General features: G+C 36.4%; 1 protein-coding gene across 1 annotated transcript in view; it reads right to left on the bottom strand.

Annotated features, from left to right (window-relative positions):
- LOC129221252 (DNA-directed RNA polymerase III subunit RPC3-like) overlaps nt 1–20,969 on the bottom strand; it is an 85,752-nt gene that overhangs the window by 47,058 nt on the left and 17,725 nt on the right. The window contains exon 3 of the mRNA XM_054855711.1: nt 17,904–18,025. Within this exon, the coding sequence (XP_054711686.1) occupies nt 17,904–18,025 (122 nt within the window). The remainder of the gene's footprint in view (nt 1–17,903; nt 18,026–20,969) is intronic.

The following is a 20,969-nucleotide window of genomic DNA, read 5'->3' as shown; positions in this document are numbered from 1 at the left end:
TACGTCGACCTGACTTTTCAAAAGTTTTACCTGACTAAAAATATTTTAACATAAAATATATCGCTGTTGTCTCACTGTAACCATTTCTCTCCTACATAGACTCTATACCGAGGGCAAAAAGTCCAAGTCTAACATTTAAAGCTGTTGTAATGGGTAGAATCGACCATATGTTTCCAGAGATACACCCAAGCATGCAAGGGCATGCACAGCGTGGGGGGGGGGGGGGGACAAATGTTGATCTGGGCCCGAGCTTGAGGGGGGCTCAATATTATTAAAACTAGGAATGAAATATTGGGGTAAACAATATGGAGAGGCTGCGGAAAAGTCATTTGTGACGGCCCCCAAAATTTCTGTGCACGACCCTGCTTGCATGTTTGTCGTTGAATTAATAGCTCTAATACAACGCAAATAAATCAATAGACCTCACCCTTTGTGCGATATCAATTTAAATTTTCTGTCACTTGTACTATTTATGTTCGATGTTTATTGTTAATGATTCGCGCTATAATGGGACAAATTGCTCCTTTTTTCTGGGGAAATTTGTTCCTCGGAACAACTGACCCTAGAGAAAAGGGAAACAACTAGTCTCAAAAACACATGCCTTTTAAAAAGAAAATTGTAGAGGTTAGGAAACGAAGCGTAAATGTTTTCAGCGTAGTATATTGGATACGTAATCTATCTATTTACGAGTATAAAAATGGAGATTTATTTGTGTTTGCATGCTTCTTATACTTATACAAATCAACAGTTTACGTCGGATTTGCTTCAAATTTTGCACAGAGGTCCTTTGGAGCTCAGAAATTCACACAGGGTAGTTTTCGCCCCGCTATGGGGGCAAAACGCCCCTTAGAGGGGTTTAAGACACAATTTTCACATAAATTCCCTAATATGGGGATGAAAAAATATTTGCACATATTAACATTATATCTCCACCGAAAGTGCTGATTTTTCTTCTGAAGATGGAATCGGTTCAAAGTTTCCAAGTTGAACAAAACACAAGTAATAAATTTTTAATTCCCTGTTCAAAGGCTTTCCTCAACCCAATTAGGTATTTAGTGCATCATTTCAACTTGTCTATAGCTACAATTGCGTATCATTTCTGCTTTTTGTGCATAGAGTAAAGAAATTTACACAGAGAGGCTGTCTATGGTAAAAAGCAGATTAAACTGAAGTCGGAATTTCGGAATATAGCGGTTCAATGATGAGCAAGGTTATGATAACATGGTCGCTTTGCGAGAATGGTTTTCTCAAATCTCAAGTAGGGACCAAATAAAGTAACTGCCGGATTGATTTTGCATTTTAATTCATATTTTAATGCAATATCAAAAAAAAAAAAAAACGATGAGATTCAGTAATGGAATGTTTTGAATAAACATGCATCTTAAAGTATTTAGCAAGAAGCTAAGGATCTTGGGATACAGCGGTGCAACAACTGGTGACTTCAATTTCTTAGTGAATTGAGGTCTCTCTATGTGATTTCTTTACTCTATATGTTTGTGTGAATGTTCAAGGCTTTTCTCAAGTCAAATCTTGAAGTAACGTTTTTTCAACGAGATTGGCAAATAATAAATGTCTCTGGCTAATTATTTTCTGATTTAAAATTTGATGTATTATAGCGTATTAGGTATGTACTACTTTGTAATGTGTCACTCGTATTTTAGGATTTTTTTTAAAAATATATAAAAATTAAGGCCTTTTGCCAGAGCAGAAATAATTAACTCACAAGCTTGAAATTTTACGTAGTAGTTTGTGTTAGGAAGTTACTAAATTCTCGCACTAAAGTTTAAAAACCTGTGGAATTTAAAATAGTTTGTAAATTTTCTCTTTGATTTTTTTTCTAAAAATCTCAAAATTTAAGCCTCTGGCCAGAGCAGAATGCATTAACTCAGAGTCACGAATTTTTGCACAGTAATTAGTGTTAGGAAGTCACAAATTTTCCACACAAGGGCGAAGTGCTCTGCAGAATTTCGATTTTATCGGCCCACTCTCTTGCGTATTGAGTCCTGGAACCGGAAGAATTATCATCCTCATATAAATAATAGCCGATGATCGAGTAACCCGTGTGTTTCAACAATGAAACACGCGCCACGGCATGATAATTTGATAATATGTTTTGGTAATGTTTAACATCCAGGGAAAGGCTTTATTGTGACAAGGCTGAACTCGATTTGGTAACTTAACTGTTTTACTGGTCTCATTTCAGTTGAACGAAGAAACGAAAAAAGGGTCAACAATGAACGCTGCCTACTGGAGTTGAGGGTTAATCCACAGGAGTTAGGGTTAAAATTTCAACTATCAAAATACCACCAAACAGGCAATGGATTCGTTCAAATGCAGAAACAATTTTCACCCATCATACCTTGACGGGCGACTTTCTAGTAAATATATAATAACCAAATTCTGAGGCCACTATATATATATATATACTAGTAGTACCCGCATGGCTTTGCCCGTAATAGAAAATTAAAATGTCTTTTGGTTCGCCTGCATATTTACAAATAGTGTATGGTGAATTTTTCTCGCCAATTGGCTTGTGACGGCACGTTACGGTTCCACGTTATGATAATTTCGTAATTAACTCGTCCATCTTATGATATTTTTCTTCTTAAAATTGGAATAGAAAAAGAACCACATCAAATTTTTGAAAAACCGCTTCGAGGTGCAAACCCCATGCTACAAACTAACTTTGTGCCAAATTTCATGAAAATCGGCAGAACGGTCTAGGCGCTATGCGCGTCACAGAGATCCTGACAGACAGAGATCCGGACAGAGAGACTTTCAGCTTCATTATTATTAAAGATAAAGATAGGGGCTCTACCAAAATCAGTAATCGAGTTATACTCTGACGTAACAGAGAATGAGACTCGCCCCATGGCATGCGAGATGGCATTATTCATTGTTTGAGCACTTAAAATTCAATAACTTTATTTATTAATTTGATAAGAATTTTTGGCAACATTTGAGAAGCAGAAAAGTGCTTTGTTTTGACAAGGCTGAACTAGATCCAATAAGTAGGGGAAAGATCCTCAGTAGCGCAGTTTGTTGGCGCGTCATTGTTGTAATCCCGAGGTGGTGGGTTCGATTCCCGCCCGTTGCCCTGGTTGTAACTTCCTTCTCTGTGCTGTTAATTCTGTCCTACACTATGTCCCTGTATTGTGCTATCTGTCATATCGGACGTGAGTTCATAAACGGGTCCTGTGTGACCGAGTACACGAACTCAAAATGTATGTTGTCATTAAACCAAACCAAGTAGGGGAAAGCGGGGTTAAACGTTCTGCAGGTGAATTGTTCCCTTTGAAATAGCTCAATGAAGAATAAAGATAAGTATATTTAGTCAATACCTGCTGAAATGCGATTCTGCAGCGCACCGATGGCGGCCATATTAGTCCGGCTAGTGGCGTCCAGCATATTCAAAGCTGAGTATGTGCACCCCTGATCTAATTTTGTAAATATTTTCGTTTTTTAACTTTTTGGTCTTTCTCACGAATTTTAATCGATAGTACTTAGTTCTTAGGTAGGTGTTTTTATGAAAACATAGATTGTGTGCATCCTAATATACTTCGCTGAAACGATTTACGTTTCGTTATCTAACCTAAAATTTGATTTTTGAGAACATGTGCGTGTGGGTCTAGTTGTTACTTTCTTGTGGGGTCAAGTTGTTCCGAGGAGCAATTAGCCTCACAAAAAAGGAGCAGCTAGCACCAAGAAACTTCTTGCCTTTATTCATCTGAACCAGCAATGCAGTAAACAAAGAAAGATATAAATAAGTATTACTTGTAGATATTTGTTACCATAAAAAAACAAAATTGGAGAGTGTCGAATTTCACCGATGATTCACTTAAATATTCGGTCTTTCTCATACAGACAAATGGAAAGAGATGAAAATTTTGAAGATGAAAATATGAATCAAAATATCTTTCATACTTTGAAATGATATTTCCGAAAGATCATGACAGATGTTTCATTGGACAGATCATATCCTACGCTAGTGTATCTGTCAGGCAGTGGGACCCAACCTACGGTCCGCGGTCCAATGTGGAAACTGATGCATGTGTCCCGTCCTTGTGTTTAGTGTTACAAAACGAAAAATATTTTCTGGGACATTCCAAAAAAAACTAATCATTTTCTTTCGGTGTTACGAAACCTATGTTTTAAGCCAAGTAGTCATATATTGTTTTCTAAAATACAGATGCAAAGTTCGTATCAATAAACTAAGCATGTAGCAACGATGACAGAAACTTTTGTTTGTTATTGTCCTTAATTTCCCTTGTTTTACGATGCTATCTAGAAATTTTATCCTCTTCTGGTCCGCAACATTCCCACTAATGTGAGGTATTGCACGCGGGTTTGAAAAAAAAAAGGTTGGGCACCACTGGTCTAGACTTTACCTTTTCAGCTGCCTTCAGCCAGAGACTGCAGCTCCTACTTTGCGAGTTCAGTCTAGTCGTATTTGTGTAGAGCTTTCATTATTGGAGGCGTAAATTAGAAGCACAATTAATATTTTTTGTAATCTGTTGAAAGGAAGTTGCAAAAGTCGCTGAAAATAGCAATTGGGATATTATGCATGTGCAGTGTCGGATCTAGAATTCCAGCAAGGAGGAGGGGTAACCTAGGTCCAAATGGGGAGCTACAGTTTTGGAGGGTCTTTTTCTTCGTTTTTGCGGGCACTCTCGATTTTTGGAGAGGGGGGGGGGAGGCATCACTCTGAAAGGAGTAGACACCCATATTTAAACAATATGAAAGTTTCTCTGCAAGGGGTCTATCATCCTTACCTGAAGAATTTAAGATTTTAAATGCGTATTAGGCTTTTTACTTATGAAGAAAACTAATGTAGTATACTGAAGAATATAAATACTTTTTCGCAAACAAAATTTAAAGGTCTGAAAACACTATATGGGCCATTCCACGGAAAAACGGCAATTTTTTCCTGCACATCACGCATCATACATTTCATTAAAAATAATAATTTAAAAGGAAAATAAACAAAATTTTGTTGCTCAAGGAATTACAAATGTGTGACTTCTTAAGCAAAAAATTTTGGCATTACACTGTAAAATTATTTTTTTAAAAGAAATATAGGAATTATCCCACGCGGGACAAATTGAGTTTTTAGTGGAATGGCCAGGCCATATCCTTTTTTTTTTCTACGGTTAAAATTATTATTTCCCAACAAATGAGGTATGTTTCCTTTACATTAGAACCTTAGCTTTCAAAACCTATAATTTTTTCGCCATTGCTATCCTTATATAAATTATAGCCAATGATCGAGTAACCCGCAAGTTTCAACATTGAAACTAGTACCACAGCATGATAATTTGATAATATGTTTTGGTAATGTTTAACATGTAGGGAAAGGCGATGTTTGCGACAAGGCTGAATTTGATCCAGTAACTTAACTGATTTACTGGTAAGGTAGTCATTTTAAGGGAATGAAAAATTAAAAAAGTGGTTGAAAATTACCGCTATCTACTGGAGTTTAGGGTTAATCCACTGGAGTTAGGGTTGAAATTTCAACTATCAAAATATCACCAAACAAGCAATTGCTTTGCTCAAATGTAGAAGAGTGGACGCAATTTCCACCCGTCGTATCTTGACGGGCGACTTTCTAGTATTAATAGCACAAAAAGTTAAGAAATACACGTACCATACTACAAGAGGTTGACTTTGGATGTCCCACACCTGACGCATGCAAATAAACTAAAATTTAAACAACAAAGTCATTTAATAAAAATAGTCCCGTGTCAGGAGTATCTTTATATCACATGTAAAGAAAAAAAAATGTGCTTACTCCTGTTTAATTAAAATATTAACTTCTATAACAAAATGTTAGTGGACTTATTGAGTTGGACTGTACCGCACGTGGTGGAATGGCCATAAGCATTGGATATAAAGCTACAAATTACCACCCCATAGCTGGAGCTAATGTGGAACTGCAAGCAAACACAGAGAAGCTCAGTTACAGTATATAGAGATTGCAGACTGCGCTAAAGTTTTGTGCTCATTAGTCTGGAGTAGCCAAAACCATACTGAGGCAAAGAACCTCATATAAAACTAAGTAGATTATCACATTGGTAGGTAAAAATACATTCGGATAATGGTGAGGGGGTCAGGACCCTCCCGTAAAAACTTGAAAAAATTGTTGTCAAAAACGCAATTTTCGAAACGTTTTGGGGGTAACGTTTGGTGATGTGGGGTTGAGGTTCCTTCCTGAGTCGTTTGAACTGTAATCAATTTCAAGCGATATTTAAGAATCGAATGCTCCTCCAGAAATTTGCAAAAAAAAAGTTGAAAAAAAAAAGGAAATTTTATGCTGTCTGAGATGACATTAAGGGGATGGGGAAAGTCCAGGGGCTCTCTATGGAAAAGTTTCGTTGTAGAACTCGGGAAAACACAAGTGGATTTATAAGAAAAACATTATACTCGTGATCATCAATGCTAAATCTGACTCTAAGTCCAACTTCAAACCTGTATTCAAAAGTAGAAACGTGTTTAAAGTCATACAGTAATTGTAAATATGTAAATAACTTGGCTGGGTAGATGGGAAGAGCAGGATATAGAACACGAAATGCAGCCACCTCCTTGTTGAGATTTCGGGGTTGTTAATGCACTTGTAATATAAATATTTTCAACAACGAGCTGCATAATCGACATTTATTGCAAAAAAATCATAACTGGACCATAAAAAAATATTGCAATGTGCAGAAAAAGCTAAAAAAAGCCATTTTTAGATAATTTTACGAAACCTCATGAGTTACGAGCGAACTAAAAACTGTAATGGAATGTTAATAATCATGACATGCGAATAGAATTTTATAAGGAAGCATTTGAGTGGTATTAGAATAAAAGTTTTAAGCATTTGTATTTTATGTATTTGTGTACAAAAAAAACCCCCAGAATTATGTGTAAATTACGTTTTCACAGTAGCTGAAATTGCATTCCCAAAACTTTTTTTTTTTGCACCTATCAACTCAAAATGGGTAAATACATAGGAAAATGGACGTTCCGAGTCGAAAATGTACATGCATCTGTATGAAAAACCCTATGACCGTCAAAATATAAAGGAGTTAATTTAGAGAAAGGCATTAGAGGCAAAAGGCACAAAAGATAGATTTATAAGAACTAGTACTTGATTATTCAGTAAGTTACCACCCTATAACCAGAGATATGGCAGAAATACATGAAATAAACTGCCAGCTCAGTCATTCCATTCGAGGACTGCAGTTTCGTGCTTATTAGCACTCATCCGCCCGGCATAGGAAGTGCCAATAAGCAAGAAACTGCAGTTTTCGGATGGAATGACTGAGCTGGTGGTGTATTTCATGTAGTACTTTATTCTTACGAATATAATAACCAATTTGAATCATGAGTCCAACTTCAAACCCTTGTCCAAAAATTGAAATTAGTTTAAAATCGTATAGTAAGGGTAAATTTAAGTCCTGTAATGACTATCCTTCTTCGTTGGGTGGATGGGAAGCATGGGCGGATCCAGGGAGGGGGTCATAGGGGCCATGGCCCTCATGGAGGAAATTTCCAAAGTAGTTAAAATACACTTTTTTTGAGGAAAAATGCAAAACATTTCCCTTATAATACATACAAAGTCTAACAATAAGGAAAACAATGAGAGGGGCCATGGTCACACTGAGAAGGTTTCGAAGATAGCTAAAAACCTTTTTAGAGCTAAATATAAAAAAAAAATTATTATTATTCCTCGAAGTTTAACAAGAATATAAAAACAACGCCCGGGAGCAATAAAACCACACTGAGGAAGTTGGAAGTTTAAAGTATAGTTTTTAAACCTCTTTACTAGCTTAAATTGAAAAAAAAACTTGTAATTCATGTGAAGTCTAACAAGAATGGAAACAATGCAAAAGAAGGGCATGGTCACCCCCCCCCCCTCCCACGGAAATTTCAAAAATATCAAGTATATACCAAATATTTAGGTTCATTTAGTATAATGAGCCCGTCTCCTTAGATGCGTTTACTCTCCCCATAGGGGAAAGAAAAGTGATATGTATTATTAAGTGTCCGATGCATTTAATGGTTGCGCATTAAGTTCAAGTTCAATTTAAGTTTTAACCTGGTTTTATGATGCACTGCTACGTAATAATTCTTCAGTCCCTTTTTAATATGGGACCCTCCAAACCACGCCTCCTTCTCTTGTTAATATTACCAAAGATCGTCTACAAACCACGTTTTAAAAAATAACTTGTAAATGTTTCCATGGAAGGGTCCCCCACCTCTCCTTTTCGCCAGCGTCGTTCAAGATCGGCCTAAATTTTGATTTAAGAGCTTGAGTTTCAAAATGTTTCCGGGGGGAGAACTCCTCTATCCCTAACTTCATTGAAAGTCTTCAAGAATTACGTTTCAGGAGCTTCAATTTCGAAAAATTGCTTTTCCTCTAAAAGTTACTCACGAATCATGGATTGCCTACATTTGCAATTTAAAGAGTTAAATTTTGAAAAAATTTTGGGAGTGGACCTCAGAATCTCTTTAACTCTTAACCTTAACAAAGATTATCTAGAATGCGATTTTAAGTCTATAAATTAGTAAAATTTCCTGGGGTGGCCTTTTTAATCTCTCCTCCCCTTAACATCACCAAAAAAGCGTCTAAAACAGCCTTTTTTACAGCTACAATTTCGAAGGGAGCGCTCCAAACCTCTTCTCCCTACCATTACCAAAACTAATTAGAATACATTTTTACGACTGCAAATAAGAAAAATTTCTTGGTGAGGGCCCGCGAATTTCTCCTCCATGCATCATCACGAAAAGATCGTATTAAATTGCGTTTTTGACTCTACACTAGCAAAAACAAAAACAAAAAAAAAATCCGCCGGAGAAACCTTGGACCTCCCTCTTCTTTACATTATTGGAGATAATGTTTGCGTTTTTAAGGTTACAATTTCGAAAAATGGGCGGGGGGGGGGGTCGCACCCAAACCCTTAATATTACGAAAGACAGTCAAAAGGCATTTCTAAGATTACAAATAAGAAAAATTTATTTAGATGGGCCCTCAAATCCTCTAACTCCCTTTAACATCATCAAAGATAGTCTAAAACTGCATTCTTAGAGCTACTACGTATTTCGAAAAATAGACAAGGGAACATCACCGAACCTCATCTCTCCTAACATTACCAAAGATCGTCTAAAATGCGATTTTAAAACCACAAATTCGAAAATTTTTCTTTGGAGAAACCCCTGGGCCCCCTTGACTTCGGAGTTACTACGGTTGGTTCACATCTGTTTCCTCTTAAATCAGAAAGTCCCATACAGTCGCCCCAGAACACAGTACTGATAACAGGAATACCACTTTGAGGAGACGATAAAGGCATACGTTTGTTAAGAAAAGAGGAAAAGTATTGGGAAGGGGTTGCAACCTCTATGTTAAACTCGCGACACTTAGTGAAAATTCCAGAAAAAATGCTCTAATTAAAGGCGGGTTGCATTGGTACTTGTAAAATTCAAAAATTTTCCAAAGCATCGTATTTTTCCAAATGGCCCCCTCCTAGATCCGCCCTTAATGGGAAGGAGCATGAAGTGCAGCCACTTGTAGTGGGTTCTCAGTTGTTAATGCAATAAAATATATTTGCATTTCCAACAAAGAGATGCATAGTGCACATTTATTGTGAAAATATATTACTGGACCATAAAAGGTAAAATATTGCAAGGTACAAAAAATGGCTAAAAATTAATTTTTTGGTTAATTTCACGAAAAGATACAGTTTATTCGAGTACTTAAAACTATAAAGGAGTAGTTAATCATAAAGACATCTGAAAAGAGTTAAATTGAAGCACTTGAATGGTTTTAAAACAAGAGTTTCAAACATTTGTACTCTGAGAAAAATTTTGGAAATTGGCATTTTTTACCTTCTTTTCAAACTTTTAAGCTTGTTCCTGTTAGCTGAACCTTAATATTTTTCAAAAATAATAACAGAAATGAATTTTCCGGGTGCAAATACATCGCATCCTAAATGTGCATATCAACGTTTAAAAATACTTTTTTTATGACATACTCTAATAAATAAGTACACCAGGTCAAACATCGAGGATCGGAGGAGATATTCATTCAGACGCAGTTCTGTCAGAAAAGAGAGCTGCTCAAAACAAACGGATCTATCTCAGTATTTGTCAAAATGGAGGAAGAATTCATGAGAATAAAATTGTACGAATTGCTGAAATATTCAATCGATAAAAGCTTTAAGTTATGGAGATTTAAGTTGCTAGTATAACCAAGTGTCCGGATGCTGAGGGAAACTTACTCAACACTTCACTAAAACATTTTCAACATTAGTTTAAGAACGCACGGATTTCGGCACAGAAGACAGCAAAGAGATTTTTACAGTACAATGTTTTTTTGTTGACAGGTAACAAGTAAAGTGTTCCTCTCTCTTCACATGACACAGGTCCTCAAAAAGTATCTCAAAAATACTTCGTCAAAATTTTACACTTGCCCGCAATCTTACATACATCACCTATCTTTTTCTTGCATTCACTAATACAAAAAATAACTTTCGTATAAATAGTATAGATTAAAAATATACTTATTTATTTACTGATATAGTAAATCAAAAGTAATAAGAAATGTAAAGCGAGCAAAAACTCAAAAAAAAAAAAAAAAGATTCAAACTTAAAACGCGCGAAAATATTTTTGGCCACAATTTTACTTAAATACTCTTCTGAGGTGTCGTATAAACGATTTTATTTTATTTTACAGTGATTACATTAAAGGATGGTTCGTATCAATTTATGACGGGATTTTATTTCACTGTAAACTCATCAAATATTTCAGGTCTCCTGGTTTTTCGGACTAATTCTATTCCTCCTCAACTAATAAATCAAAAGCCAACGTGTGATCCATTCTGTTGGTCGTATAAACGATGTGTCTTTTTATTAAAACGATTACATTAACCGATGCGCCTCTGTATAATTTTACATGTATAACGAGGCGCATCGGTTAATGTAATCGTTTGTACTGTTTTAATTCCGCAGTGAGTAATTTTAGCTGTTAATTTTAGCAAAATTAACAGTGTAAATGTAACGATATATTTCCTCCTGATATAAAACAGTAATTCAGAATTATTTCACGCATTTGATTCGTAAACGCTTTATACAGCGCGATCGTTTAAAACTGGCTTTGAAACCCGGTGTACGTCTTGTTGGGCTAAATGCCTTTATTTTTGGTTCTTGAAGGATTTCACCAATATTGTTTAAAAGAAAAATCATTTTGTGACTTACCTTTTGCCATTCCGAGAGAAAACTTTGCGCGAAGAATCCCATCCACCTGCCGCCAACACTCAAATGTCCGAGTTTGAATCGGAAGTGTTTGGAAAACATGCGGCATGCTATGATTGGTTGTTGTCATTCGGCAGATGTCGGTAAACTTCCGAAAGAGCACGTGTCAATGACGTGATGAAATCATGTTGAGGTGTTAAGTGCTGAATGCCAAATTAAATAAGAATTGTGCAACCGGCAAGCTGTGTTTTCTCCGGGTTGTGTTGTTTTGGCAATATGCAAATTAGGTAACGTCACATTGTTTCTGGAAAGGCCGAATCTGGCTATAAATACGCAGACCGGCAGGAGCTCGATCGCTTTGGCTTCGCTTCGTTTTTTCCTTCTACTCGTCTCCTCGTCTTGTGTTGTCTGTGTCTCGTGAATGTGTTCGTCAAATGTCATCCTAAATTTTTGCTATTGGCCTCTTGGTGAGGTCTGGTTTTTCCTGGAAAAGCACTGATGATGTTTTAAGTTTGGAAACCGCGTGTTGTGATGACGTCTACCAAAACAAAGAGTTCTAAGTTTCCCTGATGTGGGTCTTTTGTTCTCCTGCGGAAGAAGATCGTGTCCATCCCTGGTATACCTTTTCCCTGATGTGGTGAACTGTTGCTCACGCGGTGTGAATCGACCTGCCTGCAATTCGTGGAAATTGCCATGCTGTCCAACGACCGGTGAGGCGTCACCATGGAACACCAACAGGACTTTTAATCCATGCATGGACTCATTGTAAGATCTCTTTTTCTAATTTTTTCCCGGGGAACAAATCATTGTGTTGTAACCAATTTTCAATATGTGTCAAATAAATGTTTTTCAGTGTAAAGAATGATTCATGTTTTATTTTCTTCGGGCAGACCACTACCTCAAATTTTTAGTTGGAAATGAGTTGCCTAATTTTCAGCTTAGCTGTAGGCCATAAACCTCAAATTATATCCAACAGGTGGTAGCAGAGCGTGGTTGACCTGCCCGGAGAAAATTGAATCATTTCTTTATTATGGAGAAAGATTATAGAAACGTTGAGAAGTTGGGCTCCCATAATTGGGCTACCTGGTCCAAAGATATAAAAATGGTGCTCATAGAAAGGGATTTATGGGAGATTACCCAAAAGAAACCAGAAGGGGAGTTAACTAGTGCTGACAGAAAAAGATGTGGCCAAGCTTTAGCCATCATCTATTTAAACTTGGAAAGAGATACAAAAAGGTTAATTGATAATTTGTAAGATCCTAATGAAGCCTGGAAAGCCCTTAAGGCAAATTTTGAACCCCCATCTTTGGCCAGAGTAGCCGCATTGTGGGAATCCTACTTCTCTTGCAAAATGCAAGAAGGTGAAACGGTGGGATTATTCGCTGCAAGGTTGGGGGGAATTTTTAATCAACTAGTCGAAAATGGATATATTATGGAAGAAAAACTCAGAACTTTTCAATTGATACGGTATCTACCTCCTAGTTTCAGCAGCATTGTTCAAGCCATCTACAGATGGGAAGGAGAGAAATTTACTTTCTCGAAAGTAAAAGATGAACTACTAGCTGAGGAAGGTAGGATTAGGTATTTGGCCAAAGAGCCTAATATAGAAAATTCGGCAATGTTTTCAAAACCCGGAAACTCCGGAATGGCAAATGGTAGGGGTAAATTTCTTGCTAAAAATAAAGTTTGTTACATTTGCAAAAAGAAAGGGCATATTGCGTCGAAGTGTTGGAGCCGTAATAAAGTAAAACAGGATAGGAATTTTAAATTCAAAACCAAAGAAGACCCTCAGGCAGGAATGTTTTGTTCAGTAAATGAAAACGAAATTTCTGCAAACACTACCTACCCAAAATGTGAGGATACATGGCTATTGGATAGCGGCAGCACATCTCATTTTTGTAGAGATAAATCGTTATTTGCCGAGCTAGAGCCTGTACAAAACACACAAATGGAGGTAGCTGTAGGAAATGTGAAGAGCCAAGTAGAGGGCATTGGGAAAGTGATTTTTAAAATTGAATCAGATGGAAAATTAGTTACCATCACCCTGAATAATGTTTTCTATGCTCCAACACTGCGACGCAAGCTAATTTCTGGTTCTTGTATAGATAGACAGGGCTATAAGCTCAAATGGTTGCCCGGAAAGATCTGTGTTTTTAATCAAGAAAATGTTAAATTATTTACAGCAAATTTAATAAATAAACTTTATCATGTTAAACCAAATTTTTATATTGATTGTGAACATGTTAATTATACCAAAGTTTTTAAGACCAAGGACCCGTCTGAAGGGGCCAATATGGTCAGTATTGATATGGAAAAATGGCATAGGAGATTTTGCCATATAAATATGGAAAGTATCACCAAAACGAGTAAACTTGGTGCAGTCCAAGGACTGGAGATTAAGAAGGGGCAAAAACCCAATTGTGACCCTTGTCAATTAGGGAAAATGAGGAAGTGCTCGTTTAAATCTATGCCAGAAAGGCGTACTAATTCTGCACTTCAATTGCTCTACATGGACCTGATGGGACCCCTTCAGACCGAGTCCTTGGGGGGAAAGAAATATATTTTTATAATTATAGATGATTTCTCAAGAAAGTCATATGTTTTCTTTTTAAGAACAAAAAATGAGGCATTTAATGTTTTTGTAAATTTTCAAAAAAGGACTGAAAGATTCCTGAATTCAAAAATTTTGGCTATCCGTTCCGATAATGGAACAGAATTTGTTAACAAAGATTTTGAAAACTATCTCACCAATCAGGGAATAAAAATAGAGCGGACCAATTCCTACACCCCACAAATGAACGGGGTAGTAGAAAGGTATAATTTAACCATAATGAATGGTGTGAGGTCTATGCTCAAGGATTCTGGACTGGGGGATGAGTTTTGGGCTGAAGCCGCTCTTTGTTTCAACTATGTAAGGAATCGGACGGTAATAGGAAATATGGACAAGACCCCATTCGAGCTGTTTTCTGGACGTAAACCTTCAGTGAGGCACCTACGTATTTTTGGGTGTACTGCCTATGTAGGTCAGCCTAGGTCCAAACTAAAAAAGTTAGATATGAGGGCTACCAAGGGGATCATGGTCGGATACGCCTTACGTACCAAAGGGTACAGAATCTGGGATCCTGAAACCAGAACAGTCACAGAAACTATTAACGTAAAGTTTAATGAAAATGAAAGATGGGGGGAATTAAAAGTCCAAAATAAAAATGAGAGAAAATTTAATTTTATCAGGCCTATAAGTAAAGTTCAACTTGAACAGGAAATCCAGGAGAGCGTTGAGCAAACTCCCTGTGAAAAAATTAAATGGGTTAGAGAAGCCAAAAAGAGAAAGACCGGGGATAGGAGTGATATTTATTATACAATTGCCGGTAAAAATAAAGTAAGATTAAATTCATTAAAACAGGTTCTAAAATATTGTAGTGAAAATAAAATAGAGTATAAACCAAAGCTTTTTGACTTTTCATCTAAAATCCAACAGTAGGGGAAATCTGTGACGACAGTGAAAGTTCGGGAGAAAGTGAAGAAGCAAGTTTGGTAGAAATTTTTATACCGAATTCGTATAGGCAATGTATGGCTACCCCCGAGGTGGACAACTGGAAACTGGCCATGGAGTCTGAATTGGATGTCATTAACCAAAGAGAGGTGTGGGACCTTGTACCCCCACCAGAGGGGAAACCAATTTTGGGAAACAGATGGGTCTACGACCTCAAGATAAATGACAGGGGTGAAGTTGTAAGATACAAGGCCAGATTAGTTGTTAGGGGGGACCGTCAGTCAATTGAGTCATATTCTGAAGTTTTCAGTCCAGTAATTGAGTTTTCACTTGTAAGAGTTTTCTTTTCTATTTTTATATGTCTTTTAAAATGGTGTCACTCACAAATTGATGTAAAAAATGCTTACCTGTATGCTGATTTAGAGGAACAAATCTACATGAGACAACCAGAGGGTTTTGTCAGTAAAAGCCACCCTAATTTTGTCTGTAAATTGAAGAAGTCTCTCTATGGACTACACCAGTCCGGAAGAAACTGGTTCTTAGAAATAGACAGTGTTCTTCGTGGTTTTGGTTTTCAAAAATTAAAAGGATGTAATTGTGTATACCATAGAGACAAAAATACTTTTCTTCTTATTTATGTAGATGATATAATAATTCTAGCAAAAAATGAAAATTTAATTAAAAAGGTAATCAATGAAATTAAAAGTATGTATGATATTAAAGAAATGGGGAAAACCAGAAAGCTCCTGGGGATTGAATTTGTGGAAGATAAAAATAATCTTTTCATTCACCAAAGCTCTTATATTTCGAAGGTCTTGGAGTTATTCTCTGATTACTATGTGCCAAATTCAACCCTCCCAATCTCAAAGGGTACAGTTTTGTCGAAGGACGACTGCCCGAAAACTGAGGAAGAAAAAAGGGAAGCAGAAAAGCTCCCATACAGAAATTTGTTGGGTTGTATGGCATACATAGCGGGGAAGACCCGACCTGACATTTCGTATGCGGTGAATATTTTTTCCCAATTTCAAGCAAATCCCGGAAGAAAGCATTGGGATTTTCTATTAAGATTGCTAGGGTATTTAAAGCATACAATATCATACAAACTAAATTTAAGTTCAATCAATAGTGTAAATCTACGGGGATTTTCAGACTCCGATTACGCCGCTAATCGGGAGGATAGGGTCTCAATGGGAGGATAAATTTTGTGTATTGATCGGGTCCCAATTAATTGGAGGACATTTAAACATAAATGTGTTGCGTTATCCACAATGGAAGCAGAATATATTTCACTTGGTGAAACTGCAAAAGAAATGGTCTGGCTGAAGAGGATAATCACAGAAATAAGTGAATTAAATATTGAAAACCTCCAGCTTAGAGATACAATTATTTATTGTGATAACACTGCAACAATTGATTTTTCTAAGTCTCCCATTGAGAATTCCCGTACAAAACACATTGATGTAAGGTACCATTTTTTAAGAAATTTAATTGAGCAAAAGATTTTTTTGATTAAATATGTGAGGACAAATATAAACATCGCGGATATTTTCACTAAACCCCTATCTAAGAATTGTTTAAATAAACTTTGTAAAATTATATTTAATTGGGATTAAATGAGGGGGGCGTATCAAATTTTTGAACTGTTTTTCAAATGTATCTTTTGTAAATATAATATGAATGTAGTCAAATGTTTTAATGTATATAATGTGGTTTTTGATGAAATTCCTTCAAGAGGGGGGAACTTGTTGGGCTAAATGCCTTTATTTTTGGTTCTTGAAGGATTTCACCAATATTGTTTAAAAGAAAAATCATTTTGTGACTTACCTTTTGCCATTCCGAGAGAAAACTTTGCGCGAAGAATCCCATCCACCTGCCGCCAACACTCAAATGTCCGAGTTTGAATCGGAAGTGTTTGGAAAACATGCGGCATGCTATGATTGGTTGTTGTCATTCGGCAGATGTCGGTAAACTTCCGAAAGAGCACGTGTCAATGACGTGATGAAATCATGTTGAGGTGTTAAGTGCTGAATGCCAAATTAAATAAGAATTGTGCAACCGGCAAGCTGTGTTTTCTCCGGGTTGTGTTGTTTTGGCAATATGCAAATTAGGTAACGTCACATTGTTTCTGGAAAGGCCGAATCTGGCTATAAATACGCAGACCGGCAGGAGCTCGATCGCTTTGGCTTCGCTTCGTTTTTTCCTTCTACTCGTCTCCTCGTCTTGTGTTGTCTGTGTCTCGTGAATGTGTTCGTCAAATGTCATCCTAAATTTTTGCTATTGGCCTCTTGGTGAGGTCTGGTTTTTCCTGGAAAAGCACTGATGATGTTTTAAGTTTGGAAACCGCGTGTTGTGATGACGTCTACCAAAACAAAGAGTTCTAAGTTTCCCTGATGTGGGTCTTTTGTTCTCCTGCGGAAGAAGATCGTGTCCATCCCTGGTATACCTTTTCCCTGATGTGGTGAACTGTTGCTCACGCGGTGTGAATCGACCTGCCTGCAATTCGTGGAAATTGCCATGCTGTCCAACGACCGGTGAGGCGTCACCATGGAACACCAACAGGACTTTTAATCCATGCATGGACTCATTGTAAGATCTCTTTTTCTAATTTTTTCCCGGGGAACAAATCATTGTGTTGTAACCAATTTTCAATATGTGTCAAATAAATGTTTTTCAGTGTAAAGAATGATTCATGTTTTATTTTCTTCGGGCAGACCACTACCTCAAATTTTTAGTTGGAAATGAGTTGCCTAATTTTCAGCTTAGCTGTAGGCCATAAAACTCAAATTATATCCAACACGTCTTCGTATATAAAAAAAAACTAGAGAAGTTCACCGCATTCTGAAGCTGTTTAAAACTGGCTTCAATAAGCGGTGAACTTCTCCGTGGCTTCGAAACGCGGTGAATGTCTCTCTCTCTCTCTATATATATATAAATATCCACATATATATATGCATATATATATATATATATATATATACATATATATGTGGTTTACCTTAATGACTACATCAAATTAATTATTTTACAAAGATTAATTTACCTTATCAAGTACAAAATTGATTTTTTATTCATATTTTTTTAAAATTTATTCTTTGTTTTTGTTTATAAAGATACCTTATTAATACATATTTAAAAAAAAAACACCTAGCAACCATTGGAAGAATGAAAGAAAACAATGTACCAACGTCTGTAGCCTCTTTGATGTCCTGCAATCGTTCTGCCACTCTCTGTACAGTGTCACTCATTGTCAGTCGGCCATGGTTTAAAATCTCCTCTACCAGTAGATCCGACGGATCTCCGTACCTAAATTAAAAGAAAGAAACAAGTTCAAAGAAAAAAATCCAAATGGCAGGGATGCACAATCTACAGCATGAGGGCAAAAGTAGCCTGCAGAGTAGGGTTTCCAATCCCAATCCTGAATCCCACACGATATTTTGCGGGATTAAGAGCAGAATCCTGTGGGGTTTACAATTCCGCAAAGATTTTCCATTCAAACGTTTTCCAATTTTTACCTTCCATAAAACGAATATTTTTACAAGGTATCATCTGAAGTTTTAATCACCTTCCTGTATATATGCAAGAAGATTACGAAACACTTTGTCTCATACAGTGAACGGTAGATTCACCATTCAAGAAAACAATAAAAAAAAGAGCGTATTCTTCTGAGAATAAATTGGTATACTCATTTGGAGGTTCCATCACTAAACATTGAAACCCTGAAAATTGTGCTTTTGAAAAAATTGAGAAAATCTATTACAGAGTGCAAAAATCTGATGGAGTAGCCTGAATGCAATGTTTGAATGCTTCTGTAAACTTAAGGAATGCTTTCAAAATCTTCAACTTACTAAAATTGCACAATATTTTTTTCCGAAGAAGAAAGCAAGGAAAAACCTGCATAATTTTTTATTTATGCTCTCTAACCTGTAGAAAGTGTCTACCGATGTCTTCGTCACAGCGAAACTAATTCAGTACGACTCTAAAAGAGGTGACAGAAACTTGGATAAGAGACTAGATGACTTGCATGACAGTGCAGTACATTAAGCTGCTCAAGTTTTCGATTGTCTCTTTAAAGTGAGAGGTAAATCTAGTGAAATTGTTCAAAAACTTTTACTGAGAGTGCGACCCAATCAGCGTTCACCCCCTGCTGCAGTAGTGGATATGGGGGGCAGGGGGCCCACCCCTCCTAAAGGGTAAATTTAACTATTCACTATTCTATTTATTATTTTTTATTGACTTTTCCATAGCATAATTTTTTTTACAATAATTTAAAGAGAACACAAAGCACACACAGCACATTTTGAGAAAGAAAAAAAAAAGCATTTTAGTTTGCTAAAGAAGTAATACTGGAGTCAGAGGATAGAGCTTATAAAAATGCAAAATGAAAGAAATCACATGGTAGTTTCTTTGCAAAACAATGATATTAATGGAAAAGGCATGTAGTATGAAAATGTCACCTCAACTGTATGATGGCTTGAAGAACTAATCAGTAACTGCTGTGAAATTTGCCACAGATTCTGAATTCTTCAGTAAAACTTACGGGTAATGAAACTATGATTTTCTTAATTACACACTATTTTATAATTAAAAGATAAATTAAGTTATAAAAAGTCAAATGAGGTATGGGTTTATTTAATAATCTTGCTCTTGTGCTATAACAATGTTCCTTGTTAAAACCATTTATTTATAGCATCTCATTGATATTTATATTGGATTTAGAATTTTATTTGCCTGATATTTTACGTCCACATTCAAAGCATTTTAGTGCACAATATTTATGTACATTCGAGTCCCGACTTACGCGAGGGATGCATTCCAAGACCCCTCATGTAAGTTGAAATTTCGCGTTGTGGAACAAGGTTAGTTTAGGAATTTTTGAAAAGCATACCCAATTGCTTCAGACATTTGTAAACACCCCTCAAATTGTTTTGTTTCAAACCATTTTTTAACTATATATTTCAGTATCTTTTAGAAAGAACTGACTTTTTTTTGTAATTTAGAAAAAAAAACACGTTATTTTTTAACATAAAATACTGTTGAGGAGCACAGAATCAATGATCAATGCGGGAGAGAAACATAAAATAAAGCAGTATGTTTCTTACAGTATGTGCACTACAGCATTATAATAGCACTGAACAGTAGATATAGTAAATATGTTTATAATTTAAAAAATGAAGAAGGTTTATGCAGCTCGATCAGTCGTCTGACAGCGCATGCACATTAGGCAATTCATCATAGTTTAAGATTCCACTAGGCTTGACCTATACCCTCATCGTGTTTACAAAAATTGTTACCACAGATGAAGAGCTTAAGTTGTAAATAAAACGCGAACGTAAGAATTTCTGCCTCTTTCACGTGAACTAATCAGAGTTACCAGGGGTTGAAAGGTGCCCAAAAATGAAACATTTACCGTCATTGAATTTCCAAAAATTGTTATCATAAATAAACAGTAAAAGTTGTAAACGAAATTCTAAGTAAGGTTGCCTACTTATAGCGTGTGAATTGATCAGGGTTGCCAGGGGTGAAAAGGTGCCCAAAGAGGAGTAAGTTACCCTCATGGAGTTTCCAAAAATTGTTGTCATAAAGAGTAAAATCCATAAAGAAAACGTTAAAGTAAGGTTGCCTATCTTCTTCCAGTCCCTAATCAGGGTTGTCAGGGTTTAAAAGGGGTTCAAAAATTAATTATTTTCCCTCATCGAGTTTCCACTAATAAAAAAAAGTAGGCAAAAATATTACAAAGCCGATGGTATAGGGTTGTCTTAGCAGAAGTAGTCCAACCATAGGTTATCGCTATTCGAAGTTTCAATAATTGAAAAATTTTCGCTCTGCAGGCAAGGAGTTGGCGTTGTAAAAAAAAATCATTACTTAGGAAAAACTCCCATTATAGCCATTTCGCGTAAGTCGGATCGCATTGTAGCGCGATCCGACTGTACCTATAAGTAGATTAATTGGCCTTAAAAGTGATCCTTAAAAATAAAAAAACATTTTTAAAAAAAGTCATGAAAACTTAGGTACGAAACATTGTATGCAGGGGGAATGGGGGGGATTAAACTTCCGGGGCCCCTCCAAAAGTTATTTCTGTATCTGCCCCTGCCCTGCAGTAACGAATCAAACGCCCTAATGCAATGACCAACGTTAATAAAGCAACAAGGCAAGTTGCACAAATCAAACATTCATCGTTTTCGTCAAAATTTGAAGTTTATGAGCAAAAACCACTAACCTGACATTCTCCATAAGAAAAGATAAATAT

The sequence above is a fragment of the Uloborus diversus genome, chromosome 1 (genome assembly GCF_026930045.1).
Source record: "Uloborus diversus isolate 005 chromosome 1, Udiv.v.3.1, whole genome shotgun sequence".
Taxonomy (NCBI): domain Eukaryota; kingdom Metazoa; phylum Arthropoda; class Arachnida; order Araneae; family Uloboridae; genus Uloborus; species Uloborus diversus.
The sequence above is the reverse complement of the archived record's forward strand: the minus strand, read 5'-3'. Positions and strand labels throughout refer to the sequence as shown.